Genomic DNA, 27,916 nt, shown 5'->3' on the forward strand with positions numbered 1-27,916 from the left:
TATATTGTCCTCTAGGAGGCTTTGTGTATGTCTGTGGACTGTGTAGTGAGGTGGCACAAGTTGACAGACTTCTGTGAATTGATCCATAGTGGTGAGTATGGTTGTGTGACCCAGAGAACTGGGCAAGCCAGTAATAAATTCCATAGGACTTTATGGAACCCAGGCCTTTAGAGTATGGGGAGACGTTGCAGTCCTGTGACCCTGTAACCCAGTGTCAAGTCCCAGGCTTTAGGGTTTGTTAAATCCTGGGGACATAAACATCAATGTCTGGGCATTCAGGACTTGGAGAACCCACATAATTTCATCTACAAATTCCCAATGGAAAGGGTTGCAGAGTAGGACTCATTAAATGTATTCAAAACTTGGTACAAGGCCTTCAAAGCTAGGACATTTTGGTTCCCAAACACCATCATTCCATGCTGCTGGGCTTAGCTTTCCAGAAAAGATGGACCCTGGTTGACTCTTGGACAGGATGGGTCCCACTCTTATTTCAACCACTTCCAATGTGGTTGATGACACAAAATGTGAGTAGTCATGAACCTGTGTTTGAGAGTGTCAAACGGTTTGGGATTGGATGCTGAGCATCTGCGATCATGAGACTGAATCAGGTTATCAGTGTGAATATTCAAGCTGTATGAACTAATTCAGGCTGAAGGAGTCATCTTGTCAGGCTAATTCAGTTTCCCACACAACACTGAGGCCTTGCTGAAATACAGTTTTTAATGCAGGTTTATTCCAGCTACTCTATGAAGCCAAAGTATTTCCAACATCTCTACCAGACTTCAGGTGCTGAAACTCTGGGTAACCAAACATGAAAATCATGTTTAAATCCGACCTATGTTTGGTACAGAGATGTGTACACCTTGGCTGGATCTTCTGTAATGGAGTACTCAGGGTCTAAGGATCCATGTTCACAAGTTTTATCAAATAGAATATAAGGGTCAGAGCAGTCAAAATGCCTATCCATGACACAATTTTGAAAATCAAGACCGAGACTACAGGCCCAGGTCAAAAATTCCAAAAGGCAGCATCAAAACCAACAGGCAAACAAAAGCAAAATGCAGCAATGCAAGATGTTAAACATAGAGATATTGACAAAACAAGGCTCAGAACGGACAAGGCCAAACTTCATTAAGTGTTAGTGTCTATGTACTATTTGTAGTGGTAGAATAGGAAATTGAAATGACAAACAAAGCAGAGGTTCAAAATATGTGTGAGAGCACCCTCTGGTGGTCAAGATCCAGTGATTATAAAATATATTTAGCCAATGAATGTAAACTAAAATAACCATGTTACATTTGTCCAAACATAACATATTCATGTCATAAAACAGACAAAATTCAAAATTCTTTCCTTGAATAAAATAGGTTGTATCTAAAACATATTTGGAATATACAGTGTCTTGCATTCAACCCATTTGCAATTTTTTTGTACAAAATACACATATTCATCCTGTCAGTATTTTTGTTACAATCTTAGTGAAATGTAGGAGAACTGCTGCAAGAAAAAACCATGTGAAAGCACAAGAGTGACCCAGTGAAGATGTGTTTTGTTTTGGTGTGACCAAGATCGAGATACAGTACTATCGTTGGACAAGCTTCAAAATGCTATGTGTGGTGAAAACTATAACTATGCTATAACTGCACACATAACTGATTTTGCAGCATCCTGCACATAGACCATTACACAAACTCTGAGAACATGTGTTCTTTTCAAAGTTGAAGAAAGAATGATGAAGCAAAATTCCAAAAAAAAAAAAAACCAACCACAGAAAATAAAAGCTTAAAGCTTTTAGCAGGAAGCAGGAAATTGATCCCGAACATCAAGAGAGCATAGAGCAAATAGAACGAATTGGTGATAATCACTTTCACACAGGGTGAAAAAAGCTAGTAGGAACATATCTCAACAGACTTATATCTGTTATTGCAGCCGAAGTTGGTCCCATAATGTACTAGTCTGAAGAAGTTGAATACAAATGCAAGCAGCATTTTGCAATTTATTATTTTTAGCTCTTACAACAAACAAAGCATTTGGACTGTAAGGACATACCGAATTGCACTAAAAATACTGTTTGAAAAAATCAGTTTAGGTGACATTTATATTACAGCTGAATCTGGAATCTGATATTTATTGGGGTTGAACGGTTTTCAAATGCACTGTTTCTAAATATCACATATAAATAAAATATACTGAACATTATTTTTAGTTTTGTTTTTTTAAATGTCATCCATTAGACACATAGATTTATACAGATGGTGTCAATATAAAGGTACATAAAACAGAAATATTTCTGAAAATAATTTTTACAAAATAGTTTTCATTTCATTTTAAATTATATATATTTTCCACACAGGGAAAGAATAATGCATATAATTTATATCCAGTATATATATTTGAAAAATAAAGGTATGTGTCCTTTACAAAAAGATATTGTTTCATAAATTAGCTTTGTGGCCTGGTCTGAATCAAAATATAAATGGTCACCTAATAAAAAACGTGTGTCTCCTATAGATTAAAATCTGTACCACCAGTCCAGTACAGCAGATACTCAACAAACATGTGAGTATGATCACTCCTGTAACACAGTCTTTATACTCAGAGTATGTTGAAACAGCTGTAGAAAATAAAAGATTATTTCAGTGAATACATTGACTGTACTTGGGAATTTACTTGAATTTATATTTACATTTATAATTATTGTTTGATTCCTTGCATTGAATTATTGATGCCTGTGGTCCAACGTATGAAAGATAAAATCTATTGTGGACATTAACCTGAATTCCTTATTTGATATAAACTGATCAGCTTTAAGTATAAACATTGTTATTCCTTATACTCACTACTGTCAGTTCTTGTCTTGATTGGGCCTGAAGAAACAGTTTCCACATTGTTCATGTACTGACTCTGTTGGATTGACCTTCTTATCTTCTTTATACAGTTCTGCAAAAAAAAACAGGTTGCAGACAAACAGTCTGTGAGTTCAAATTTCACTTGGTGCGCAAAGCTTTATATCTGAACATCAAGTACTTCATTGGTAATTATTCAGAGCGGTTTCTCCTCAGATTACATGAGTCGAATATATTTAAATGTACCACAAAACACTTCACTCCCTACATATTTATAGTGGGTTTGATCATGACAGATGTACATACAGTAGGGAACAACAGCAAATGACAGTCCTACTTAAATGACAGTCCTACTTATATGTAAACATCATATGTTTCACACAACATGATTCCTGGATTACATTATATTACATGTGGGCACCTGACTATCACATCCATACAGTATGTGGCTCTTCTCCACACTGTTGCCACAATGGGGATACACACAATTGTCTAGAATGTCTTTGTATGCTTTAACATTTCTCTTAAGTGGAACTAAGGGGCCTAGCGCAAATCTGCTCCAGCATGACAATGTTCTTTTGCACAAATGAGGGTCATAAAGAGAGAGTTTCAAAGGCTGGTGTGGAAGAACTTGAGTGGTCTTGAGAGTCCTGACCTTAACCATACTGAACACCAAATTTAGTGCAACTGCAAACCATGGCAACATTAATACCTGACACACTAATGCTCACTAATGGTCAGGTCTCCACATGATTTTTCTATATAGTGAGGTATATTACACTTGTGATTGGACAGCATGAGGGAGTGAGCTGTGCAGTTCTTCCAAAGAGAACCATAACTGGTAGTAAGTTGATTTGACCTTAGCAAAGAGGTCTAATCGAGCCTTGCCCAACATTTCAGAGAACATAGATTTCTGGGTGCAGTCAGCACTCTCATGGGAGTTCATAGTGTCTTGGTATTGTGGTCACAGCACCATTGTACAGTCCTGGTAAGTGATATGCCTCAACAAGTCTATGAGTGGATGGGACTACATAAGGAATTTCTGTCTGTGGAGGACCTGTGTTGGCCTGATAGGGCACAAAATGCGATACAACACCATAAACTCTCACTGGAATATCATCAGTGTATCTGCAGGAGGTCCTTGTGCAGGATAGGTCTGGATGTGTACTGGAGGCATGCCTTTTTTGTGATCTGTCAACTAACAGGGATGAGGAGAATAGTGTATTGCGAGTTCAAATCCTCAAGCCACCCATAGCCATGAGTCTAAGAAAGCATTCATAAGAGCCCTTCTCTCTGTTGTGGGATTACTTTCTCTCCTGTCAGTTAAGACATTAATAACCAACTGCAACATGCTTATGTTTGAAGAAGAGGGCAGGCTGTTCTTTCCATAGTTAATGCTTAATTCAGTATCCAGGGCACTGTGCAAATCCATAATAAATACAATTCAGTCACATTATAGCTTAGCTTTACTTTAGTTTACATGGCAATTGAGCAAATTTAATAGCACTAAGTTCAGGCCCTACTGTTTGATGTGGTCTTTATGAGTTGGGCCTTTGTGTTTGTTAGTAGTGGAAAAGGAGCTTTGTATTTTCAGATACTTTGGAATAAATGTGCCCTAGAAGCAAGATGTGACCCAAACTGTTTATTGTTCTTTTTGGCAGGAGCACCAGTGTTGGCTGCCCTGTTTCCTACATAATGCCTGTCAGTCGCTGTTGAAGTTTCTAAAACCTTCACATGAGTAGTTTGTTGGGCACAGCTGGTACAGTTGCCTCTTGTCTGGTTGCTCAGTTTTCTCTGTCCTTTCATTATTTGCCCTCACATGGCCCCATCTGCCCTTAACAATAATAACAACTAATTTATAGGTTGTTGCCTGATTAGCAAACTCTGTAAAAAAAAAAAAAAAAAGGTATGTATATTAATAATGTATTTTTGGGTGGATGTATAATAATGTGTATTGGGTGTATTTTCTATGCAGCCTTGGTATTTATTATTAGTTTGGAGTATACACTTTGCTGCTTATTTCACTGGTAGGTGCCTGTTATAGACTATGAACAGAAGCATGACCTTGAACAGATGCATGCAGTTCTTTATTATGGCTACTGATATGGCTACTTGGAACTTGACTTGACTCTTACATTGAACTTGTCTTACTTGTTACTTGAAAAAGACAAGGACTTGTTACCCTAATACATTTATTTATATATTATTTATAAAACGCTGCCAAAGAGATCTCCTTAATACCATTTAAAATGTAACTGAACTATCAGAACTGATGCTCTTGGGATTTAAGCTCAAAACTATCATTTTACTAGCCTGAAAACATAACCACTAATTCTCCACTGTCCCAATTAAATGAATAATGAGTAACACAATACCAAAGTTCAGATATGTCCAAGTCTATGGAAAACGGCCACAGGGATGAACATTGCAGTAATATAGTTACCGGAAGCATGGAGGGACAGGTGGAATTCTCACAGAGTCGGGTGACACAGTGCAGGTAAAACGTGGAGAAGGTTTTGTTGTCATGTTCCACAAAGTGGAAGGCCTCAAAAGAAAACCGTGCTTCTTGGGATACTCCATTTAAATACACCGCTGTCTGCCCATCATGTCTGCACCTGCAATGAAATGTAACTGCCTTTACAATATTGTTATAAAAGATTTTCTCTAATGGAGGTTTACCCTATTTTCTTTATTTGCGTTATACTCACCCGACAAAAAGATCATAATAAATCGTGCTTGTTGGATTAGGGCTTGTGGTTGTAAAGCAGCGATCCAGCAGGACATTTAACCTTTAACAACATGATTTAACAATATAAAAGAAATAACAATGCCAAAAATGCTAATACTAGCAAATTGTACATATTTACCATGGGCAAAACTTTATTGAATCTGATATAGAAAAAATACCTGTTAGTGAGATTGGTTGCCTTGACCTGGACATATATCCGAGTTTTCAGTTGTAGCCCTTTTTCAGGTATTTTTAAAAGCTGTGTATATTGTCGATTCTTGGCAATAAAAACAAAACCATTATTATAACATCCTGTTTTGAACACGTATGCCAACGAAAAATGCAGAATAAATCACGCAATATTCTTACAGTGAAGAGATTTATATGGAGTGCCTTGACAAAACTTCCTCTCTTTTCTAGGGCAGCTAGGTTCATGCCTGACCTGCCGACACACAACACAATATTTCAACAGGACCCAAATGCATATTTAAACTTAAAGGTATACTGTAACTGTCAATCTGGACTCACATGTTAAATTTAGTGTCATTTATTAAATAATGCAGTCGGTAACAGCAGGAGAATTGATAAATAAGATTTTGGTAGTATGTGTAGGGGACATTGACAGGTTCCCAAGGAATTATCCTTCCTGAAATGTTAACAGAATGAACTCTGGTGTCAGAGAATTGGACTGTGCCCATCTTATCTGTAAGCTAAAAAAAAAAAAGAAGCTTAAACACATAAGTTCTCTTGAGCCATCATGAGTATTTTAAAGGGGTTAAAAATGTTTTCTCACTAAAATAAAACCTTTTTTACATTCCTTAATAAAAAAAGAAAAATAATGTTCAAAATTGAAATGAATTTGTAGCTTTAATTGTATATTTCAGAAAAAGTTTTATCTTTAAGTTGTTGTAAGGACGTAAGGTAATGACTTACTGTATACTATAGACTTCTACACTATTTTATTACTTCTATGTTTGGAGAAAAAGTCTTGTATTTACAGTTCTTACTTCAAGAGAATTGTCACAGAGTGACATTTCCTCTGCAGAAATTGAGAAATTAAATCTCAGGACAGGGGTACTGGCTTTTAAATCCACAATTCCACGGCAGGCTGGAATGTTTACTTTCCCATTGAGGGCTATGAGAGATTCATTGTAGCCAGCATAGTAGACTGGACAAAGCAGGATGCTCAGATGGATACTATCAGTTCCACACATTACTGTGATGTCCTGGTCAGCTGAGAAAGAAAGACAACTATTTATCATATGGTGCAAATGTCTGGTGTGTTATTATCTTAGTTATAAAAACATAATTTTTACAGATACAACTGTGGAAAATACCAGTAGGAATCCCTAATGACATTTGACAATAAAATATGTTCTGGAAGTGGAAGTTTCAGGAATTAAAAAGTTATATATTCTAAGTATTACTGAACACATCTAAAGATATAAATATAAACATATAAATATATAAATATAAAATATCTAAAACTGTACATTTATTTTAATCTTAATTTTTCAAGCATCTGTCAAACAGATAAAAATATGTATTTGTTTAAGTTACAAATTCTAACAATATTAATTGTGTTTTTTGTCAAATGATTACATAGTAGTGAACCAGGGCATATAAAGGAGGGAAATACTACACAGGTGATATATTACAATTCCCAGTGGCTAAGCCTATTACACAGATAAAACAGTGTGTGTTACAATTCCCGGTTGATCGTTCTATTGAAAATAGTAGTGAAAATAAGTCAGACAAACAGCAATGCTTAAAACTAACCTGCTGGTCTAAAGGTAGAGTGGTGTCTGCATGTAGCAGAGCCTGTCTGAGCTTCACAGTGTACAGTCAAAGTAGTCACACAAATCAGCAATGCTCGCCACATTATCCTGAAAACACACTGTTTTTTTTTTGTGCTGGTCTAATCAACCAAAACCAGACCACATATGTTACCATTTTGCTTTAGTTAAACCAATATGGTCAGAGCAACAAACGTTGTACAACAGATTTTAATAAGTACTTCTTAATAAGAAAAGATCAGTGTCTTACCTTATTGGTTTAAAATCTCTCAGACGTATGGCTGTTGGTTTCCTCCTTCCTTTAAAGCTGTATGCCGTGTACAGAATGAGCCTATTTATTAGCTCTGCCTTTGAGGTGAAGGGTGTGAAGACACAAAGGCAGGAGCAACATGAAACCTTTCACTGATGCCCCAGGAACGCAGGACCCATTCAGACTGGTCTGAGAAACTAATAGCATCCAATATTAGAGGAAAATTGATAATTTATACGGGTTTAATTCTTAAACATCTTAACCAAAGGTGCTATGTGCTATTATTCCTCCAGGACATCTTTGTTCTCTACTGGTTTGGAGTGTTTTGCTCTTCCTTGTCTGTGTCTCCTTGGATATTTTGCATTATATTATTGCAACAATAGTGGCTTGATTCATTTAGCACTACTCTAAAATTAGTACCATGAGGACTACATCATTCAATTGAAATACTGATATTCAAGTTGTTTTTCTAGCAGATATAACATGTGGGTTTAAATATTATTATAGAATATTTAGCCTGTTTATTGTTTTTGCTCTGGGTGTCCTAGAGGTGTCAGGGTTCATTACTTACTATCTACTCACCCAGCATCTAAACGGAATGTCAATCACACCCACAAAAATATTCAGACACACTGATGTTTTAGTAATATATAATTTATCATTGTTCTTTTTTTTGAGGCTAAAAAATAGACATAAGCTAGGTATTTGTGAGTCATTGTTATTTCTGCTACAACAATGTTAACCGAGATAAAGCAGTTACTGAAACTATATGAGAGAATCAAAACATAAATTTGCAACCGTGGCATAATAAATATGTGATCAGCAACTCTAGAATTAAACTGAAACAATTTTGTAATCTAAATATTGCTGAAAAATGTTTTTCATAAGTTTACATATCTCCAGGCTTTTAAAAATACAGGCTATTATATGCAACATGTTCCTTTGTTCAAAGTCATGTTGTTGTGAATAGGAGTGAGTGTTTTCTGTATAGCTTTTCTTTAAATCATCCCACCCACTAGACAAAGCATGTATCTCTTTTGTGAGAGTGGGCCTTTCCCTGGATATACTTTCCATCGTCATTAATGGTGACCTGGTTCTGCTTCAATGTATGTTGACAAGTAGTATTATTAATTTCATGGAAGTGAATGTTTCACTCTTGTTCCTTTGCATCTAGTGATATCAATTGCAATTTATATTAAAATACTGAGATCACCCATATCTCCCATATTTCCCATATTTACACCACATCTGCTAAACTTTCTTATATCTTGTAATTGATGTATTACCAAATGTTTTGGGACACCCCTACAAATCATTAAATTCAGGTTACTGTAACTGTAAGTAGTTTTATAGCAAAGTGGAAGCAACTGAAAACAAAAGCAACTCAGCCACAAAGTGAATCCCACATGGAAATAACCTATATAAACATATATGTTTCAATATAGGTTTTGATATAGGTTTTCACAGAGCAGGGTGTGGACAGGAGTCACCAAATTTCTGCAGAATCAATAACTACAGACCTCCAAACTTTGTGTGGCCTTCAGATTAGCTCCAGAACAGTGTGTAGAGAGCTTCAATGGTATGGGTTTCCATGGCCAAACATCTGCATTCAAATTTGCACCCTTTCCCATGTAAGTCTACATACATTCACATTTAACACAGCATCTATATGAATCTTTGATAAATAAAATCATTGGCCTAACATAAATGCAAATTTACATCAATGATTTCAAAAGGTTTAAGGTTATTTGATACTTTGCAAAAGGCACTAAAACCTAGCCAACTCATGTTTGCTACATGTTCTACTGTTGTAAATGCATTTGTCATGAAATATACGTACTAACCTTTATACAAAATACAGTATTTGTATATATACAAAATGTATCCACACTCTATGCTAATGAATAAAATCTTACAGTAGTCCAACAATATGTCAGAATACTAGGGATAATCATAACTGGCTATTAAAATGGAACTTTTATCAGAGCCCCAATTGACAGTACTTTTACTAATAGCCACTTTGTTATTTGCTGATTTGCCATACTCTTGTCACCTCCTGTTCAATGAATGCTGGATTAGATTTTAGGATGTCCTACTACTTAATGCCGTGACCAGTGAAATGTAGGACCAGGATGAATTTTTGAGCACTGTTCCTTGAAATGTGTGATGCAAGGTCATCCTAATTCCAAAATTGGGTTCATATTAGTAAATCAGGGCCTGATTGTGTATGTGCATTTAGTTTTTATACTGTATCAATATGAATGATTTAACTACTGCATTACTGGGCCCTGGAATGATTATTCTGCCATTATGTTGCACTGAACTAGACCAATATACACCTATGTATACAGCATCACCCATATCGAACTTTTTACATGCTGTTTTGCACACTGTTTTTGCTTTTAACACATGCAGTCTTGCACATTTCAGTCAATGGCTTTTTGCACAGCTCATTACAATACCTCATATAACTGCTGCTACTATATTAAGTGTTTATTCCAGTATTTCTGCACATGAACTATAGAATATACAGGGTGTACACTGGTTGGTGCTGCTTTTGTGTATTGTCTTTTGTGTAATGTCTTGTATTGTTTGTTTGCACTGTCTTTTGTCTTGCACTGTCTTTTTGTCTTGTCCTGCACTGTTTGCACCAGGTTGCACAGATGCACTTTATGTGGCTAGGACTACTTAATAAGTCCATAGCTCTGTCTTTGTTCTATGTAGTACCATGATTGTGAGGAAACGTTGTTTCTTTTCACTGTGTACTGCAAAAGCTATATATGGTTGAAATGAGAATAAAAGCTTCTTGACTTGACTTTTCATTTTTACATATCTGCTAATTATCAAACTCCTCATGAAGCCAAGTCAGGTGTGTTGAAAGTATCTAATGATCAAAACCTAATAACCAGTATTGCCACGTGTATTTTTATTTTGTCTGATTGGAAAATGGAAATATGTGAACAAGACTGTTTAATCAGTAGGTCAGGCAGTGGTGCAATGCATCATGCATACTCTTGTATTTACTCTTCTGGGTGACGCAATAGATTTATGAAAGCAGTCATGGCTTCCTTAAGAGCTTTAAAGGTTACCTTTAGTAACTCTAAATCTTTATACTCTTGCTCATACTACTGATTTTGTTATTCTTTTGAAATGCATTGTGTTTAATCTAGAGCATGTGAAATACTGCACATTACATTTTTTTTTGTGGAAATGCTTAAACTTAAGAACGCTTAAAGTTGTTCAATTTGATTTTTGAGATCATAGTGTATGGGGAGTGATGGTGATGGAAATTCTTAAAAATATGACCGCATATCCAGTCCTTTCTAAAAGTATTTCAATGGAAAGGCCAATTCTTTTGTTTCTGTTATACATTTAAGGTGTTTAGACGGGTTAAACATCTTAGGCAATGGCACTGTTTGCGTGAACTCACAGATTTTGCATCAAAAAAATTTTAAGTGTGTGACTGACAGGTGTTTCTTGTTAAGCAGGTGTGCCCTGTTAGATTGACTATTAATAAACAATAGTTTCTCAAACTCTGCCATTGGTCACACTCACTTACATCAATCCCCCCCCCTTTTGATATTTGATATGAACATAAACTGAGCTCTTCACCTGTGTCTGTATGCCTTCATGAATCAGAATCAGAATCAGAATGTATACACTTCCAGTACACAGAGACAACAAGATGAGATTACCAAAAAATACACAATGTAAAAAGTAAAAAATTTAATTTGATAAATAAAAAAAATGATAATTTTATAATTTATACATTTATAATTTTTATATAAAAAATACATTTCATCTGCTGTCACGTGATTGACTGACTGGATAACTGAATGAATGAGCAGGTTTACAGGTGTTATTTTGGTGTATTAAAGTCGGCGCTATGTGTAAATAAATGTATGTGATAACATTTCAAATACAATATGCAAATAAGTAGATAAAAAAACAAAAATCACTTTGCACCCCTAAGTAAACAGCAGACAGGGCGTTTCCAATCATTTGGAACACAGCTGAGCACTTATCTAATGTTAGATTTCCAGCACTTAGCAGACACCCTTATCCAGAACAACTTACATTTTCATCTCATTTTAAACAACTGAACAACAAGGGCCTTACTCAGGGGCCCAGCAGTGGCAGCCTGGTGGATGTGGGAATTGAACTCACAACCTTCCCATTGGTAATCCAGCACCTTAACCACTAGGCTACCAAATCCCTATTCCTAATTGTCAGCATGTTACTTTAGCCCTAGTTTGCTATTATACACACATTATACGCTATGATATTCATTATAGTTTATTATAAGAAAGGCTTTGAATTGTAAATGCATCTGGAAGCAGTATCCATGAGTAATCTATATCATTTATCAGTCATACGTTGCTCACTGACGTTCTCTAGTGTTGTTATATTTCTTTTAGCCAAACTTTAACTTTTTTTTATAGCTTTTTTTTTTTTTCATTTTTATTTCCTGTTCCTTCCTTAAACGGTTCTCTAGATCTTTCTACCTAAATCTGACGCTTTTTTCTGTTTGTGATCTAGTGAGTCGGGCGCAGTCCGCTTTTCTGATTGGACGACGCTGGTTTGCTTTTTCGATTCTGATTGGCTGCATCCCACCCTCCATGTTCTGGACGTTTCTATGGGCGTTAGTACAGGAATCCAGCAGGCGGTATATAAGATGCGCCCATGCTGTAGAGGCGGTGAGATTGTGCATCGACGTGACAACAGTGGGAACCAGCTGAAAAGACCAGAACTCTAAAAAGTGTTATAAGGTAAAAAAAACAAACTGTAAATCCTTTTTTTTTTAATTCAGTAAGTATATCCAGCTACGGCTGTAAATAACAAATGTACTAGGAAAAAAAAATATGCTAGTGTTTATGTTGTTTAGTGGATAAAAAAAGAGTGTAAACAATATGTCGAGATGGACATTGTACTGTAGTTTCATAGAAGTGTTATAGAATCCAGACGGTACATGGATAGGAGTGCTGGATAGTTTTGCTTTGCTGGTATTGAGTTTGTGCCAGAATATGCAGAATGTTCTAGAAAGCATTTGTGATTGTTTCGAAATGTGCCCATAAAAGGCATTCAAGACACTCCCTTATGCTGTTATGTAATGTTTGCAGAAATGATTCCTGTTGATACTAAAGAAAGACTGAAGAAAGAAAACAGCTTTCTTGTTTTATAGCTAAAGTATGCTAATGTCATAGCAAAATATTGTTATGTTTTGTTTATTTCAGTTCCACTTTCTCTTTTATGCCTGTTATAATCACGAGGCAGCAAAAAACAAGGTCTGTAAACAGACCATAATGTACATGAGCTCTGTAATGTATGTGAGCTACAAGAGCTAGATAAAACTTTTTAACTTTTTTTTTTTTTTTTTCTTTTTTTTTTTTTAGTTTATTATAAGAAACAACTATAAATACATGGCCTTTAACTATGGCGTATGTACATGAAAATAAAGGTTAATTGCTAAGGGAGCTTTAGATCACACAGACAGCTGAGGTCTGTTAAGAGATCAGTTGAACAGGTGCTGGATAATGAAAGTAAGTACAGCTGACAGTCGGTGGGGGAAAAAAAAGACCATTAGATTAGTTGAGCGGTCATTATACGGTTAGGAAAATAAAAAGCAAGACAAATTTTAGGATGAAATCACACTAAACGAAAATGTCATCAGTTAACTGTGTATTTTTAGGTGTCGCAAACCATGTCAAAGGGACCAGCAGTTGGAATTGATCTTGGCACCACATACTCGTGTGTGGGTGTGTTTCAGCATGGCAAAGTTGAAATCATTGCCAACGATCAGGGTAATCGGACCACACCCAGTTACGTTGCCTTCACTGACACAGAGCGACTGATAGGTGATGCAGCCAAAAATCAAGTTGCCCTGAATCCCACCAACACAGTTTTTGGTAAGCATTATATTAGATTCTCTTTTTCAATTTTACACAAATTATATGTGGAAATTGTGACCGTTAAATGGTACATTTACAGATGCCAAAAGGCTGATTGGACGGCGGTTTGACGATCAGGTTGTTCAGTCTGACATGAAGCACTGGCCGTTTAAAGTGATCAATGATTCCACACGTCCAAAAGTTCAAGTGGAATACAAAGGAGAGACCAAATCATTTTTTCCAGAGGAAATCTCCTCAATGGTGCTTGTAAAGATGAAGGAAATTGCAGAAGCATATCTTGGGAAGGTGAGCATGAACTCAGTGTCTTTGGTCCTGTAACTTTGCTTTGGTCTTGAAAACCATAAACATGCTGAAGCTGTGTTCTATCAAATACTTATGATGTCTTTGTTTATTGGCTCAGGGCCACATACTTTATACTGGAAATGTTAGCCTATGTTTATATGTAAAACATTTTCAGTGGACACACTTGTTTGCTGTGTTTATTAAACCTTCAACCTCCACTAACTCTGTAACACTATTTTTTCCCCTTAAGACTGTCACGAATGCAGTAGTTACAGTACCTGCATATTTCAATGACTCTCAGCGACAAGCTACTAAAGATGCAGGCACCATTTCAGGACTAAATGTCCTTCGAATTATCAACGAACCAACTGCAGCTGCCATCGCTTATGGCCTGGATAAGAAAGTGGGTGTGCTTGCAATACATCATAGCAGTAGTAAAGAAATTGTTATATATATGAATATTTTCTGATTATTGCATAATGCCTCATTTGCAGTTAGGAACAGAAAGAAATGTCCTGATCTTTGATCTCGGTGGTGGAACTTTTGACGTGTCCATCCTTACCATTGAAGACGGAATCTTTGAGGTGAAGGCCACAGCAGGCGACACCCATCTGGGTGGTGAGGATTTTGACAATCGCATGGTCAATCACTTCATCGGCGAGTTTAAACGCAAACACAAGAAGGACATCAGCGACAACAAGAGGGCTGTACGGCGTCTGCGTACTGCCTGTGAGCGAGCCAAGCGGACCCTGTCCTCCAGTACTCAGGCCAGTATTGAGATTGACTCTCTCTACGAGGGCATTGATTTCTACACCTCCATCACCAGGGCTCGCTTCGAGGAACTAAACGCCGACCTGTTCCGTGGCACCTTGGACCCTGTTGAGAAAGCTCTTCGTGATGCCAAGCAGGACAAATCTCAAATCCACGAAATTGTCCTGGTTGGAGGTTCTACCCGAATCCCAAAGATTCAAAAGCTTCTACAGGACTTCTTCAATGGAAAAGAACTCAACAAGAGCATCAATCCTGATGAGGCTGTTGCTTATGGAGCAGGTAAATTGAATAGTCATTGTCTGGCAATAGTCATATTTGTTAAGATTTGCACACAGTACACATAATTTTCTTTTTGCTCCACAGCTGTCCAGGCAGCCATTTTGGCAGGAGACAAGTCAGAAAATGTTCAGGACCTTCTGCTGTTGGACGTCACTCCTCTGTCCCTGGGTATTGAGACGGCTGGAGGAGTGATGACTGTCCTGATCAAACGCAACACTACTATTCCAACCAAGCAAACGCAGACTTTCACCACTTATTCAGACAATCAACCTGGTGTACTCATTCAGGTGAGAATACCAAACTGGTGATGAGACGGTTAAAATGTTCATTTCTCAAAAGCTAATTCTAATCTTAATCGTTCTACCAGGTGTATGAGGGTGAAAGAGCCATGACTAAGGACAACAACCTGCTTGGAAAGTTTGAGTTGACAGGCATTCCTCCTGCACCTCGGGGTGTTCCTCAGATCGAGGTTACTTTTGACATCGACGCCAACGGTATCATGAACGTGTCTGCAGTGGACAAGAGCACGGGCAAGGAGAACAAGATCACCATCACCAATGACAAAGGTAGCACAACTGTCATGACTTTGTATACCTTATCATTTTTTTTCTTTTTACAGTAAGGGAATAAAACTTTACATTTTTGTTTTCAGGTCGTCTCAGCAAGGATGACATCGAGCGAATGGTCCAGGAGGCAGAGCGATACAAAGCTGAGGATGACGTCCAGCGAGACAAAGTAACCGCAAAGAATAGCCTTGAGTCTTATGCTTTCAACATGAAGTCCACTGTTGAGGATGAGAAAGTGAAAGGAAAGATCAGTGATGAAGACAAGCAGAAGATCCTGGAAAAATGCAATGAGGTTATCAGCTGGCTGGATAAGAACCAGGTAGAGAAAACCTTAGAAGCGATTTGCTTTCCACACAAAAAGTGCACAGTTCCACTGTGTAGTCTTTAAGCTGTTAACGTGCATAATAGCTTTTCTTAAATGATAATTGATGTGTATTCAAGGGTCATTGCTAAGTCAAGCAAAGGTTTATTTTTATTGATCATATCATAGGTCTAAGTCACAAGTGTCAAAACCATTACTTTCTTTACCTAGTATTCCTTGTGATCCTTCTTTAAATTTGTTTACTCTTACCATGTTTGTAGACTGCTGAGAAAGAAGAGTTTGAGCATCAGCAGAAGGAACTGGAGAAGATTTGTAACCCCATCATCACCAAGCTGTACCAGGGTGCAGGTGGCATGCCCGGTGGGATGCCTGGAGGATTCCCAGGGGGCAATGCTGCACCTGGAGGAGGGTCTTCTGGACCAACTATTGAGGAAGTTGACTAAACTGTTCAACATTTTACTACTGATTTCTACTCATTACACAGTCAGTGTTTTTTTTTTTTTTTTGGTGTCATATTTTTAGTCACAGTAACATTTGTGTTCCAGGCATTAAGATTTAGGCAGATACCTGCCAGTTTGCTCAGTGACAAGCATGTTTGGTCATTCTTGTTAAAACAGTACAATAAACACTTTTAAGTTCTGACTCCCTATGTTTGTTTGTCTTCAGTATTACATCTTTAATTTCTACATTGTTTTTATATTTGTGCCTTATTGCCCAATTGTAAAGAAATTGTGAACCAGACCGAAATACTGTATTCTCTAGGATTGTTTTATTTTGTAAATTAAAGTAGAACATTGTCGTTTTGTCTCAACCATTTATTCTTTCATTATGAGGTAAACAAATGAATTAAAATGTAAGCATCCAGGATCGCACTGAACCATTTCAGCATGTATGATAAGTCGATCTAGCAGGAGATGAGTTGCCTCAGCGTGACATCGGGCCTATTGGTGACTGCATCCGATAAGCACACATGTAGAACATGCCTGCAAAAAAAAAAAAAAAAAGTCAGAATTATAAGTCAGCACTTTATACACTAGGCATTGTGTGTGCCAAAATGTAATGTAGAATATTTATGAAATATACCTGAAAAGAATGTAAGCACCACTGACACCCAGCCCATTATATACGACCAGGAGAATCTCCAGTTTCCGTATCGCTTCCCATAGTAGTTCACAGTCACCCCAGTGAATATAGCCATTGCCAGAAGCACAAAAAAGCCTAGGAAAAAAATGACTAAATTGTCTAACCTATTATTTAGAAGATTACTATAATTTAAAACAATTATTAAATACTTTATGGCAATACATAACTAATGTACAGTATAAGTAAGTTTGACTGTCAGACTGAGCACACTCACATGAAATGAAATAGAGAATTCCAGCAGCAAATGTTTTGTCAAAGCCACCAAAAGAGTTGTAGTTAATGAAAGCCATGATGCCTATAAGCATGCCAAAGAAGCATGCCATGATTGCCAAGATCATAAATGCCCGGGTGGCATCCCAGTAAGCTGTAATAGGGAGGAAAAGAAAGATGTGTAGATATGCTGTATGTTTTCTTTTTTTTAAATACAGTTTCCTATGTCTCACCAATGCTGTCAGAGTGTATCATGCATTTCCCAGGCACACAGTAGCGCCACAGGCCCTGGTGCATGTAACCACTGGCCTGGCGATATTGCATCCAGTAATCTGTGGCTGTGGAGACAACCAGCAGTATATTTCCAACTCCAGCACAGAATAATCCACCTCCCATAAAGCTGTACATTATGCACCTGTAGGTGATATAAAGAAAAATGTTCTGGCTATTATTGGCTATCGATTGTATTGGTTATTATTGGCTATCGAATATATTGGCTATTTATTGGTTATTGAATGTATTTCACTTAAAAATGTATAATACTTCTGATAATCATTAAGGGGTACTGAATATTTAAAACATGACCTACACATTAGCAATCTAAGCAAAAACATTTCTATTTAAAAATATTTAAGCTACTTTCCTGAGTGTATGTTGTATTTAAGTAGTTTAAGTAAATAAAAAACAAAATGAAAATAAAATAATATAAAATTATATATAATAAGATAGTACGCATTACAGAAAGGGAAAAAAAATTAAATCAGATAAAGAACAGATTTTAAAATTCTCTTATGTATGTACTAAACGATCAACTTAACACGTACAATTTCCAGCATTTCCCCAAATATATAACGACTTTAACAATCTTATATGTACGTAAACGCAAAACCTACCTTTAAGTATTCTTCACCTTACTTTGTTGAGTTAAAAACTTTGAGGCTCAGTTATACCAGGACACACAGCTCTTGCACTACTATAGACAGATGTGTTTCTGTCGTGTTCAGGCACCAGGGGATCACAGCACTAAAGGACAATAGAGCTGCCAGAGACGCAGTCAATCGCTGAAGGGAATTTGCTGAAAATACAAAACCATTTAGCACAAGATATAGAGGACCACACTGATACTGATGACAAAGTACTTTTGATTGACAATTTAAAAACATGATTGTTAGATTATTTTTCCCTTTTGTTTTCCAAGAGTAAAGTTATGAACTTGTGCAACTTTAATAAAATGAATGTGGATCAGTTAGTTTTGAAGATTAAATATAAATATATATACAATTTTATCCCTATGATGGCTTTAGAGGTAAAGATTAAACTTAGTGATGTTGCATTTCTTAGGCAGGATTTCTAAAAGAAAGAATGACTACATGTTAGTCACATTATATTATGTTATAATACTAGGAACAAAAAACATTAACAACAATCTGATCTGAACATTCCAGCACAGAAACAGCAATCTGACTATATACAGCACATATATAATGTATTAAGTAGTTGCATGAATGCATAGGAATATGGAGAATGGACTGACCACACACACACACACACACACACACACACACACACACACACACACAAACACAGTGGTAGTCTATCCATTACGCCCCTGCTTTCCCATAAAGCAGGGTTGTCAAACTCAGGCCTAACTAATTATATTTGGCCCGCGAGATCATAGCAAATGTGCATTACAGCTGGCTAGCCGCATGCTCCGCTAATACTGCAAATCCCAGAATGCTTTGCCACTGTATTGACGTGTAGTCACAAACAGCAAGCCCTCCACAAAAATGGCCAAACGAAAGATGGACAATAGGAGCTTTCAAGACAGGTGGGAGGCAGATTATCTGTTCACGAATATAAAGGACAGACCTGTTTGTCTTGTGTGCTAACGGAGCTAATGTGTCTGTAACGAAAGAATATAACATAAGAAGACACTAGTCGAAAAGTTGGATTTTCATTGAATGAAATGATTATTTTTGGTTGTTTTGTTGTTGGTTTTGAAAAAGATCCACTTTAAAAAGGAACTTAAAATGATCCAGTGAGAGGCATCGTTTATTTTATTTATTTAAATAATAAATAAACACCACTGATGTGTCTTTTATTTCAAATGTAATTTCTTATGTGTCTGTAATATCAAGCTCTGGTTGTTCCAAATTCTGTGTTCAAGCAAAACTAAAGTTTGTTTCCATATGAAAAAGATTGAACATTACATATCAGTTGCAGTTAATTTTTCAATAAATATTCAGTTTGGCCCGTGACTTTATCTCACTTTTATATTTTGGCGCACTGTGAATTTGAGTTTGACACCCCTGCCATAAAGGATAGAAGTGGGTTGATTCGTCCCAGTTACACTATTGCACCACTAGATGGCACCACTGAGTTTCTTCATTCATTCATTCATTTTCTACCGCTTATCCGAACTACCTCGGGTCACGGGGAGCCTGTGCCTATCTCAGGCGTCATCGGGCATCAAGGCAGGATACACCCTGTATGGAGTGCCAACCCATCGCAGGGCACACATACACGCTCTCATTCACTCACACACTACGGACAATTTTCCAGAGATGCCAATCAACCTACCATGCATGTCTTTGGACCGGGGAGGAAACCGGAGTACCCGGAGGAAACCCCCGAGGCACGGGGAGAACATGCAAACTCCACACACACAAGGCGGAGGCGGGAATCGAACCCCCAACCGTGGAGGTGTGAGGCCAACGTGCTAACCACTAAGCCACCGTGCCCCCCTAGATTTAGTATTATGATTTATTAAAATTGGCAAGTCCAGTCCACAAAAAGAGGGTCCAGGTGAATTTATTTACAAATTGTTTCAAATGAAATGATCATCTGTTCACCAAAAATCCTCATCAGTTCACCAAATTTTATTCTCTCACATGACAATGTCCACTTTTGTTCACGAACCGCAAGTACCAGTTCACCCAGAATTAGTAGGTCTACCACTCTCATTCGGACTCAAGGGGGAAAATTTATTCAGTACATCCAACTAATGACACGCTACTTCATAACCACTCTAATACAGTCTTTATAAAGTAGGAAAAATCTGCCAAAGCAGTCACGAGTTTTACACTGACAGGAATTTAAGTAAACAAAAACTGTTAGTCAGTACATGGAAGTGAGCAAAAACGCTTCATTCTCACATGACAAATTTACAGTTAGACAAGAGAACCCTTTTAGTTTTAATCAATATGGACAACCGGGATCTTCTTAAACCACCACCTCTCCTTCTGTACTCTGGCTTTGCCTGGTCCTTCTTGATGCACTACTTCTCCTCCTCTCCTTGCTTAGCTGAAAGTCACTCACATTGTTGAAAAAGAAGATCTGCATGAGATAATCTTTTGAGATTTTATGCGTTTATTATCATATGCACACTAAGGACTAAGGAAACAAGTTTCCCAGTACAATGAAATTCTTTCTTTGCAGTCCACAGTGAATGCTTGACAAGTACAACTATGTAAAAAAGACAAAAAAAAAAAACTGTAAAAAAAAAAAAAATCAAACACACATAAATACGATCATAGTTTAAAATAAATTAAGAAATATAGACTGTTATCTGTATGTACAAGTGTACAATGTTCATCTTTAGTTCAACTGATCTATGAGATAAATGAAACTAGTCTATGGATGTATGTTTTTTCTTAGAAAGCCTTATGCAATTGCCTAGAAAAGTTTACATTCATGTCTTCACCACTGAAAAGATTAGAAAAGCTTTATTTTAACAGATATAAGCTAAAAGTTAAAACTCTAATGATGCTCATGCTCATCTTCCTTTAATACACTTCCTTTAGGAAGCCCAGCTCTCTTGGACATTTTGTTGTGTCCTGTGAGGCTGACAAGGACTCTCAAGGCTCAAGAGAGAGAGTGAGTGAGAGAGAGAGGTGGTTAGTTTTATAGTTTTATATATGTAATGGTCAGGGATAATGTACATTGTATCTTGAGTCAGAATCTACAAGAAGCCTAAATACTTCATTACAGTATCACAGTCCTGCAAACACTCTGTTCCATTTCCCTGTGGGATCCTGCTTTGATACCATTAAACAGATGCTAATAGACAGATTAGTAAGGGTGGGGAGTCAGCCAGCACACACTATGCACCATGTAATGGTTCTTCTCAGCTCTTCTGGTAGCCTTCCATACTGCTGCTGTGGAGCTTGCCCCTAAATTCCAATTCAATTTGGAAGAGCAGCAAAAACCCACAAATGCTCTAGCAGAAAAAAACTTTAGTATTTCTTCATGTCTATCACATCATGTCCTATCATGTCTGTTAAATTTGGATCCTGTAAAAGCCTGTAAGCTTTTAGTAAGAGGTAAAGAAACATCTGATCTTCTTTATCCAGTGTGTGGCCTGCGTGGACATTTGTGTTTCATCTCACCAGCATGTCAACACTGCATGACTGATGACTGGCAGCTTTCTGAATACCAGCCAGAGTGAGCCATGGTTAAACACCATAAGAGACATGCTGTGCCCTACACAAGTCTCTGCTTAGAAACAATGTCTGTGTTACCATATGTCAGTAAATAAAATGTTGATGATGCTAAATAAACATTCTAAATGGTTCACCTCAAAGTTCCAGGCATATGAGAGATGTTGACAGAGAATGATATGAGAGAGAATTAACGGTACAGATTACTAGGTCTGGTCATCTGTCACTGGCCGCAATATTGTTGAACATACAGTATTTACTCTGGTCGGTCGGCGCTGTTTGTGTTTATTGTCTTTTGTGTATTGTCTTGTAACTTTTTGTCTGCACTGTCTTTTGTTCAGCACTGTCTTGTCTGTCTTGTCCTGCACTGTTTGCACCAGGTTGCACAGTTGCACTTTATGTGGCTAGAACTACTTACAGTACTAAGTCCTTAGCTCTGTCTTTGTTTTATGTAGCACCCTGATCCTGGAGAAACCTTGTCTCATTTAACTGTGTACTGCAACAGCTATATATGGTTGAAAATGACAATAAAAGCTTCTTGACTTGACTAGTCAGAGGTATTGAATCTTTATTTAAATATATATATATATATATATATATATATATATATATATATATATATATATATATATATATATATATTTACAAGGGCATAAGTTTGATTTTGACATTGGTGGGGACAATTTGCAGGCTGAACCTGTCCCTAAGCTGAACATCAACACTAGCTAGCATTTTATAGAACTCTGTTCTGTAATGCACCACCGGTGACATGACAGTGTACTGGCTTGCCCCACCAGTGTATCGCCTTGGTGGATGTCTTTGGTGAGGAATCTGAATGGACGTAAGGGAGTCAACCATTGCAGCTGCTTTATTAAAATTTATTTATTTAACCTCCTGAAAACGTTCCTCATTTTTTTTGGCTTGTAAAGTGGACTTGATGCACTCTATTGCACTTCTCATTCCTGCAACAGTTTCAGTCTGTTTTTGCAGAGACTTGTTCAGACACTCAGGGACAGGTTCAGTCAACCAGATCTAGATGTTCTGCAGAAGTTAGAGGAAACTCTACTGACTGGAAAAGTGAGTGAAATTGTTGATCGGTATCCAGAACTGAACAGAGACAATCTAAAAGTCCAGCTAGCCATGTTTGGTCATTCTTGTTAAAACAGTACAATAAACACTTTTAAGTTCTGACTCCCTATGTTTGTTTGTCTTCAGTATTACATCTTTAATTTCTACATTGTTTTTTATATTTGTGCCTTATTGCCCAATTGTAAAGAAATTGTGAACCAGACCGAAATACTGTATTCTCTAGGATTGTTTTATTTTGTAAATTAAAGTAGAACATTGTCGTTTTGTCTCAACCATTTATACTTTTATCATAAGGTAAATAAATGAATTACAATGTAAGCATCCAGGATCGCACTGAACCATTTCAGCATGTATGATAAGTCGATCTAGCAGGAGATGATGAGTTGCTTCATTGATGAGCGCATCCGACGAGCACACGCGAAGAACGTGGCTGCAAAAAAAAAAAAAAAGATAAGTCCTTTGTAACCACTTTATACACTAGGCATTGTATCTGCCCAAATGTAATATAGAATATTTATGAAATATACCTGCAAAGAATGTAAGCACCACTGACACCCAGCCCATTATATACGACCAGGAGAATCTCCAGTTTTCGTATCGCTTCCCATAGTAGAACACAATCACCCCAGTGTATACAGCCATCGCAGGAAGCACGGAAAAGACTGGGGAAAAAATGACTAAATGGTCTTACCTATTATTTAGAAGATTACTATAATTTAAAACAATGCTTAAATTCTTTATAATACATAACTAAGGTACGGTATAAGTAAGTTTACTGAGTTTGACTGTCAGACTGAGCACACTCACATGAGATGTAATAAAAAAGTGCAGCAAGAAATGTTCCGTTTAAGCCATCAACAGAGTTGTAGTTAATGAAAGCCGCGATGCCCATAAGCATGCCAAGGAAGCCTGTTATGATAGCCAAGATCATATATGCACTGATGCCATCCAGGTAAGCTGTAATAGGGGAAAAAAGATGTATAGATATGCTGTATGCAATTTTTTTAAAATACAGTTTCTTATGTCTCACCAGTGTTGCTAGGTTGTATCATGCATTTCCCAGGCACACAGTAGCGCCACAGACCCTGGTGTATGTCACCACTGGCTTGGCGATATTGCATCCAGTAATCTGTGGCTGTGGAAACAACCAGCAGTATATTTCCAACTCCAGCACAGACTAATCCACCTCCCAAAAAGCTGTACATTATGCACCTGTAGGTGATATAAAGAAAAATTTTCACTAGATATGCATGTGCTGATCAACTGGCTCCTATTTTCACCCATATCTTCAACAGATCTCCAGAGCTGTGTGAAGTAGAGGTCTTCTCGGGTCTAAAGAAATGTACCTGACCCGAAGTGACCTGAATCACTTTTTACCCGAACCCGACATGCATAATTTTATTTTTTTTTTAAGAAAGACCTGACCCGAGACAAACCCGAAAAAATTAGACCCGAGTCCGACCCGACCCATTGGCAATTGACTGGACCCGAATGTTGCATAACTCTACATTAAAGTAACCGCTACAGAGTGGATTCAAAATTGATTGACAGGTCTGTTTCAACAAAAATGAGCTTACCGCCAGCCACACGTTGCCACCCACATATTGCAACCGGTCTTGGCAAACAGAGGAGAGGTTGGAAAAGAACTCGAGTCGATGCACACACACGAGATACAGTAGTTCGGGTCTTCTCGAAAAAAACACATTCATTTTAAATTACCCGAGACCCGATGCCGCTATTATTATACCCGACCCGTATCCGAGGCACACGTGAAACTTTTAGACCCGAACCCGCTTGGGTCTCAGGTCGGACCTCGGGTTTTCAGATCTAAGTGGACCCGTGAAGACCTCTGGTGTGAAGTCCCCTCCTGCTTTAAAGTCTCCACAATCGTCCCGGTCCCCAAAAAACCCTCCATCACTGGACTGAATGACTACAGACCTGTCGCTCTGACATCTGTTGTCATGAAGACCTTACAGTTTGCCTACCATGCAAACAGATCAGTGGACGACACAGTCAACACTGGACTGCACTACATTCTGCAACACCTGGACTGCCCAGGGACATACGCCCGGATTCTGTTTGTTGACTTTAGGCTTTTAATTCTATAATTCCGGAAATTCTCCACTCCAAACTCCTAAGGCTCACTATACCCCCTTCCATCTGTCAGTGGATCACCAGCTTCCTGACAGACAGGAAACAACAGCTGAGTCTGGGAGGTGTCACCTCCAGCATTCGGACAATCAGCACTGGCGCTCCTCAGGGATGTGTCCTCTCCCCACTGCTATTCTTCCTCTACACTAATGACTGCACTTCAAGTGACCAAACTGTTAAACTCCTGAAATATGCAGATGATACTACGCTCATCGGTCTCATCCAAGATGGTGATGAATCTGCATACCGACAGTAGGTGAAGCGGCTGGTGCTTTGGTGCAGTCAGAACAGTCTGGAGCTAAACACCCTCAAAACTGTGGCGATGATAATGGACTTTAGGAAAGACCCCTCAACACTACTCCCCCTCACAATATCCAACAGCCCAGTGTCATCTGTGGAGGCCTTCAAGTTTCTGGGCACTACCATTTCCCAAGACCTGAAATGGGAGTGTAACATAAACTCTATCATCAAAAAGGCCCAGCAGACAATTAAGGAAGTACTGTATGGTCTGCCACAGGAGCTGTTGATGAACTGCAGTCATTGAATCTGTCCTGTGCACATCCATCACCATCTGGTTTGGTGCAGCAACAAAACAGGACAGAAACAGACTGCAACGCACAGTAAAAACATCAGAAAAAATAATTGGCGCCCCCCTGCCCACTCTCCAGGACTTGTACGACCAGAAAAAAGAACCAGAAACCGGGCAGGAAAAATCACTACTGACCCTTCGCACCCTGGACACAACCTCTTTCAGCTCCTCCCTTCTGGCAGGCGCTACAGAACTTTGCTTACTAAAACTTTGCTTATTTTGCTTGCGAGACACAGGAACAGTTTCCCCAGGCAAACACCCTGATCGACAACTCACCATATGTTATATTCACTGCTTCTTATCACGAGTACTGCATTATCAGGGCTGTCAGTTATCACATCATCTGTATATTACACACTACTGCTGCTGTATATTGTACAAAAAGCATAATATTGCACAATTTTGTTATTTGCACTTCCACACTTTATGTACATAACTGATCGTTCATATTCTATATTCATATTTTATATATTTTATTCATTCTATATTCATATTTTATACTCATTGTATCTATATTGTATCTCATTGTTTTCTTGTATAGTATAATGTTATTTTAAATGGTATATAAATGTTAAATACATCTTATGTATGTACACCCAAAACCTACCTTTAAGTATTCTTCACCTTACTTTGTTGAGTTAAAAACTTTGAGGCTCAGTTATACCAGGACACACAGCTCTTGCACTACTATAGACAGATGTGTTTCTGTCGTGTTCAGGCACCAGGGGATCACAGCACTAAAGGACAATAGAGCTGCCAGAGACGCAGTCAATCGCTGAAGGGAATTGGCTGAAAATACAAAACCATTTAGCACAAGATATAGAGGACCACACTGATACTGATGACAAAGTACTTTTGATTGACAATTTAAAAACATGATTGTTAGATTATTTTTCCCTTTTGTTTTCCAACAGTAAAGTTATGAACTTGTGCAACTTTAATAAAATGAATGTGGATCAGTTAGTTTTGAAGATTAAATATAAATATATAAACAATTTTATCCCTATGATGGCTTTAGAGGTAAAGATTAAACTTAGTGATGTTGCATTTCGTAGGCAGGATTTCTAAAAGAAAGAATGACTACATGTTAGTCACATTATATTCAGTTATAATACTAGGAACAAAAAACATTATAGGAATATGAAGAATGGACTGACCACACACACACACACACACACACACACACACACACACACACAGTGGTAGTCTATCAATTACGCCCGTTTTCCCATAAAGGATACTAGTGGGTCGATTCATCTCAGTTACACAATTATATCACTAGATGGCACCATTGAGTGCCTTATTATATATTAGTATTATGATTTATTAAAATTGGCAAGTCCAGTCCACAAAAAGAGGGTCCAGGTGAATTTATTTACAAATTGTTTCAAATGAAATGATCATCTGTTCACCAAAAATCCTCATCAATTCACCAAATTTTATTCTCTCATATGACAATGTCCACTTTTGTTCACGAACCGCAAGTACCAGTTCACCCAGAATTAGTAGGTCTACCACTCTCCTGTGTTTTTTCTTCCTTTACCATCTAAGGGAGTTTTTCCTCGCCACTGCTGCCTTAGTCACCTCAGACTTGCTCATTGGGGATAAATACATACACATTGTGAAATAAATCTATCTAATATTAATCTTGAATTTTGTTTCTATTAATCTTTATATTATTCTTTATATTATGTTCTCTATGTTTATGTTCTGTAAAGCTGCTTTGAGACAATGTCAATTGTAAAAAGCGCTATACAAATAAACTTGAATTGAATTGAGTTGAATTGAAGTGAGCGAGAACGCTTCATTCTCACATGACAAATGTACAGGTTTACAGTTTACAGTCACGAGTTTTACACTGACAGGAATTTAAGTAAACAAAAACTGTTAGTCAGTACATGGAAGTGAGCAAAAACGCTTCATTCTCACATGACAAATGTACAGGTTTACACTTAGACAAGAGAACTCTTTTAGTTTTAATCAATATGGACAACCGGGATCTTCTTAAACCACCACCTCTCCTTCTGTACTCTGGCTTTGCCTGGTCCGTTTATTATCATATGCACAGTAAGAAAAAAGTTTCCCAGTACAATGAAATTATTTCTTTGCTGTCCACGGTGAATGCTTGACAAGTACAAAAAAAAGTCAAATTGAGTAAAAAATCAAACACACACATGAATACAATCATAATTTAAAATAAATAAAGAAATATAGACTGTATCTGTATGTACAAGTGTACAATGTTGACTTTAGTTCAGCTGATCTATTAGACAGATGAAACTAGTCTATGGAGGATGTATGTTCTTTCTTAGAAAGCCTTACAGTACGCAATTGCTTAGAACAGTTTACATTAATCACTGAAAAGATTTGAAAAGCTTTATTTTAATACATATAAGATAAAAAGTTAAAACTCTAATGATGCTCATGCTCATCTTCCTTTAATACACTTCCTTTAGGCACTGCTTATCTTATACTATACAGTTACAGACGTAAAATGACTTAAATCACACTGTTGTGATTGAATTGGGTTTTGGGCAGGTTGCAAT

General features: G+C 37.4%; 4 protein-coding genes across 4 annotated transcripts; 1 reads left to right on the top strand and 3 right to left on the bottom strand.

Moving 5' to 3' along the window:
• Positions 1–2,480: 2,480 nt before the first annotated feature.
• si:dkey-4p15.5 (zona pellucida-like domain-containing protein 1) lies at positions 2,481–7,456 on the bottom strand. Its single transcript, XM_060888893.1, has 9 exons — positions 7,354–7,456; positions 6,582–6,808; positions 6,103–6,284; positions 5,944–6,016; positions 5,754–5,851; positions 5,555–5,635; positions 5,290–5,461; positions 2,841–2,940; positions 2,481–2,587 (listed from the first exon to the last, which is right to left on the bottom strand). The coding sequence occupies exons 1-9, from the start codon at positions 7,454–7,456 to the stop codon at positions 2,481–2,483; spliced, it is 1,143 nt and encodes a 380-aa protein (XP_060744876.1).
• Positions 7,457–12,234: 4,778 nt separating this feature from the next.
• Positions 12,235–16,391, top strand: hspa8b (heat shock protein family A (Hsp70) member 8b). Its single transcript, XM_060888547.1, has 9 exons — positions 12,235–12,389; positions 13,310–13,526; positions 13,609–13,814; positions 14,062–14,214; positions 14,306–14,861; positions 14,946–15,148; positions 15,229–15,427; positions 15,514–15,746; positions 16,010–16,391. Exons 2-9 carry the CDS (start codon positions 13,322–13,324, stop codon positions 16,190–16,192), a joined length of 1,938 nt encoding a protein of 645 aa, XP_060744530.1. The 5' UTR covers positions 12,235–12,389; positions 13,310–13,321; the 3' UTR covers positions 16,193–16,391.
• A 153-nt stretch (positions 16,392–16,544) lies between these two features.
• lim2.3 (lens intrinsic membrane protein 2.3) lies at positions 16,545–17,510 on the bottom strand. The gene is made up of 4 exons (XM_060888548.1): positions 17,336–17,510; positions 17,107–17,256; positions 16,833–16,967; positions 16,545–16,732 (listed from the first exon to the last, which is right to left on the bottom strand). Exons 1-4 carry the CDS (start codon positions 17,508–17,510, stop codon positions 16,674–16,676), a joined length of 519 nt encoding a protein of 172 aa, XP_060744531.1. The 3' UTR covers positions 16,545–16,673.
• Positions 17,511–23,107: 5,597 nt separating this feature from the next.
• On the bottom strand, positions 23,108–23,835 carry LOC132858515 (lens fiber membrane intrinsic protein-like). Its single transcript, XM_060888894.1, has 3 exons — positions 23,661–23,835; positions 23,438–23,587; positions 23,108–23,292 (listed from the first exon to the last, which is right to left on the bottom strand). Exons 1-3 carry the CDS (start codon positions 23,833–23,835, stop codon positions 23,108–23,110), a joined length of 510 nt encoding a protein of 169 aa, XP_060744877.1.
• Between the last annotated feature and the right edge of the window lie 4,081 nt (positions 23,836–27,916).

Source organism: Tachysurus vachellii, chromosome 15 (assembly GCF_030014155.1).
Source record: "Tachysurus vachellii isolate PV-2020 chromosome 15, HZAU_Pvac_v1, whole genome shotgun sequence".
Taxonomy (NCBI): domain Eukaryota; kingdom Metazoa; phylum Chordata; class Actinopteri; order Siluriformes; family Bagridae; genus Tachysurus; species Tachysurus vachellii.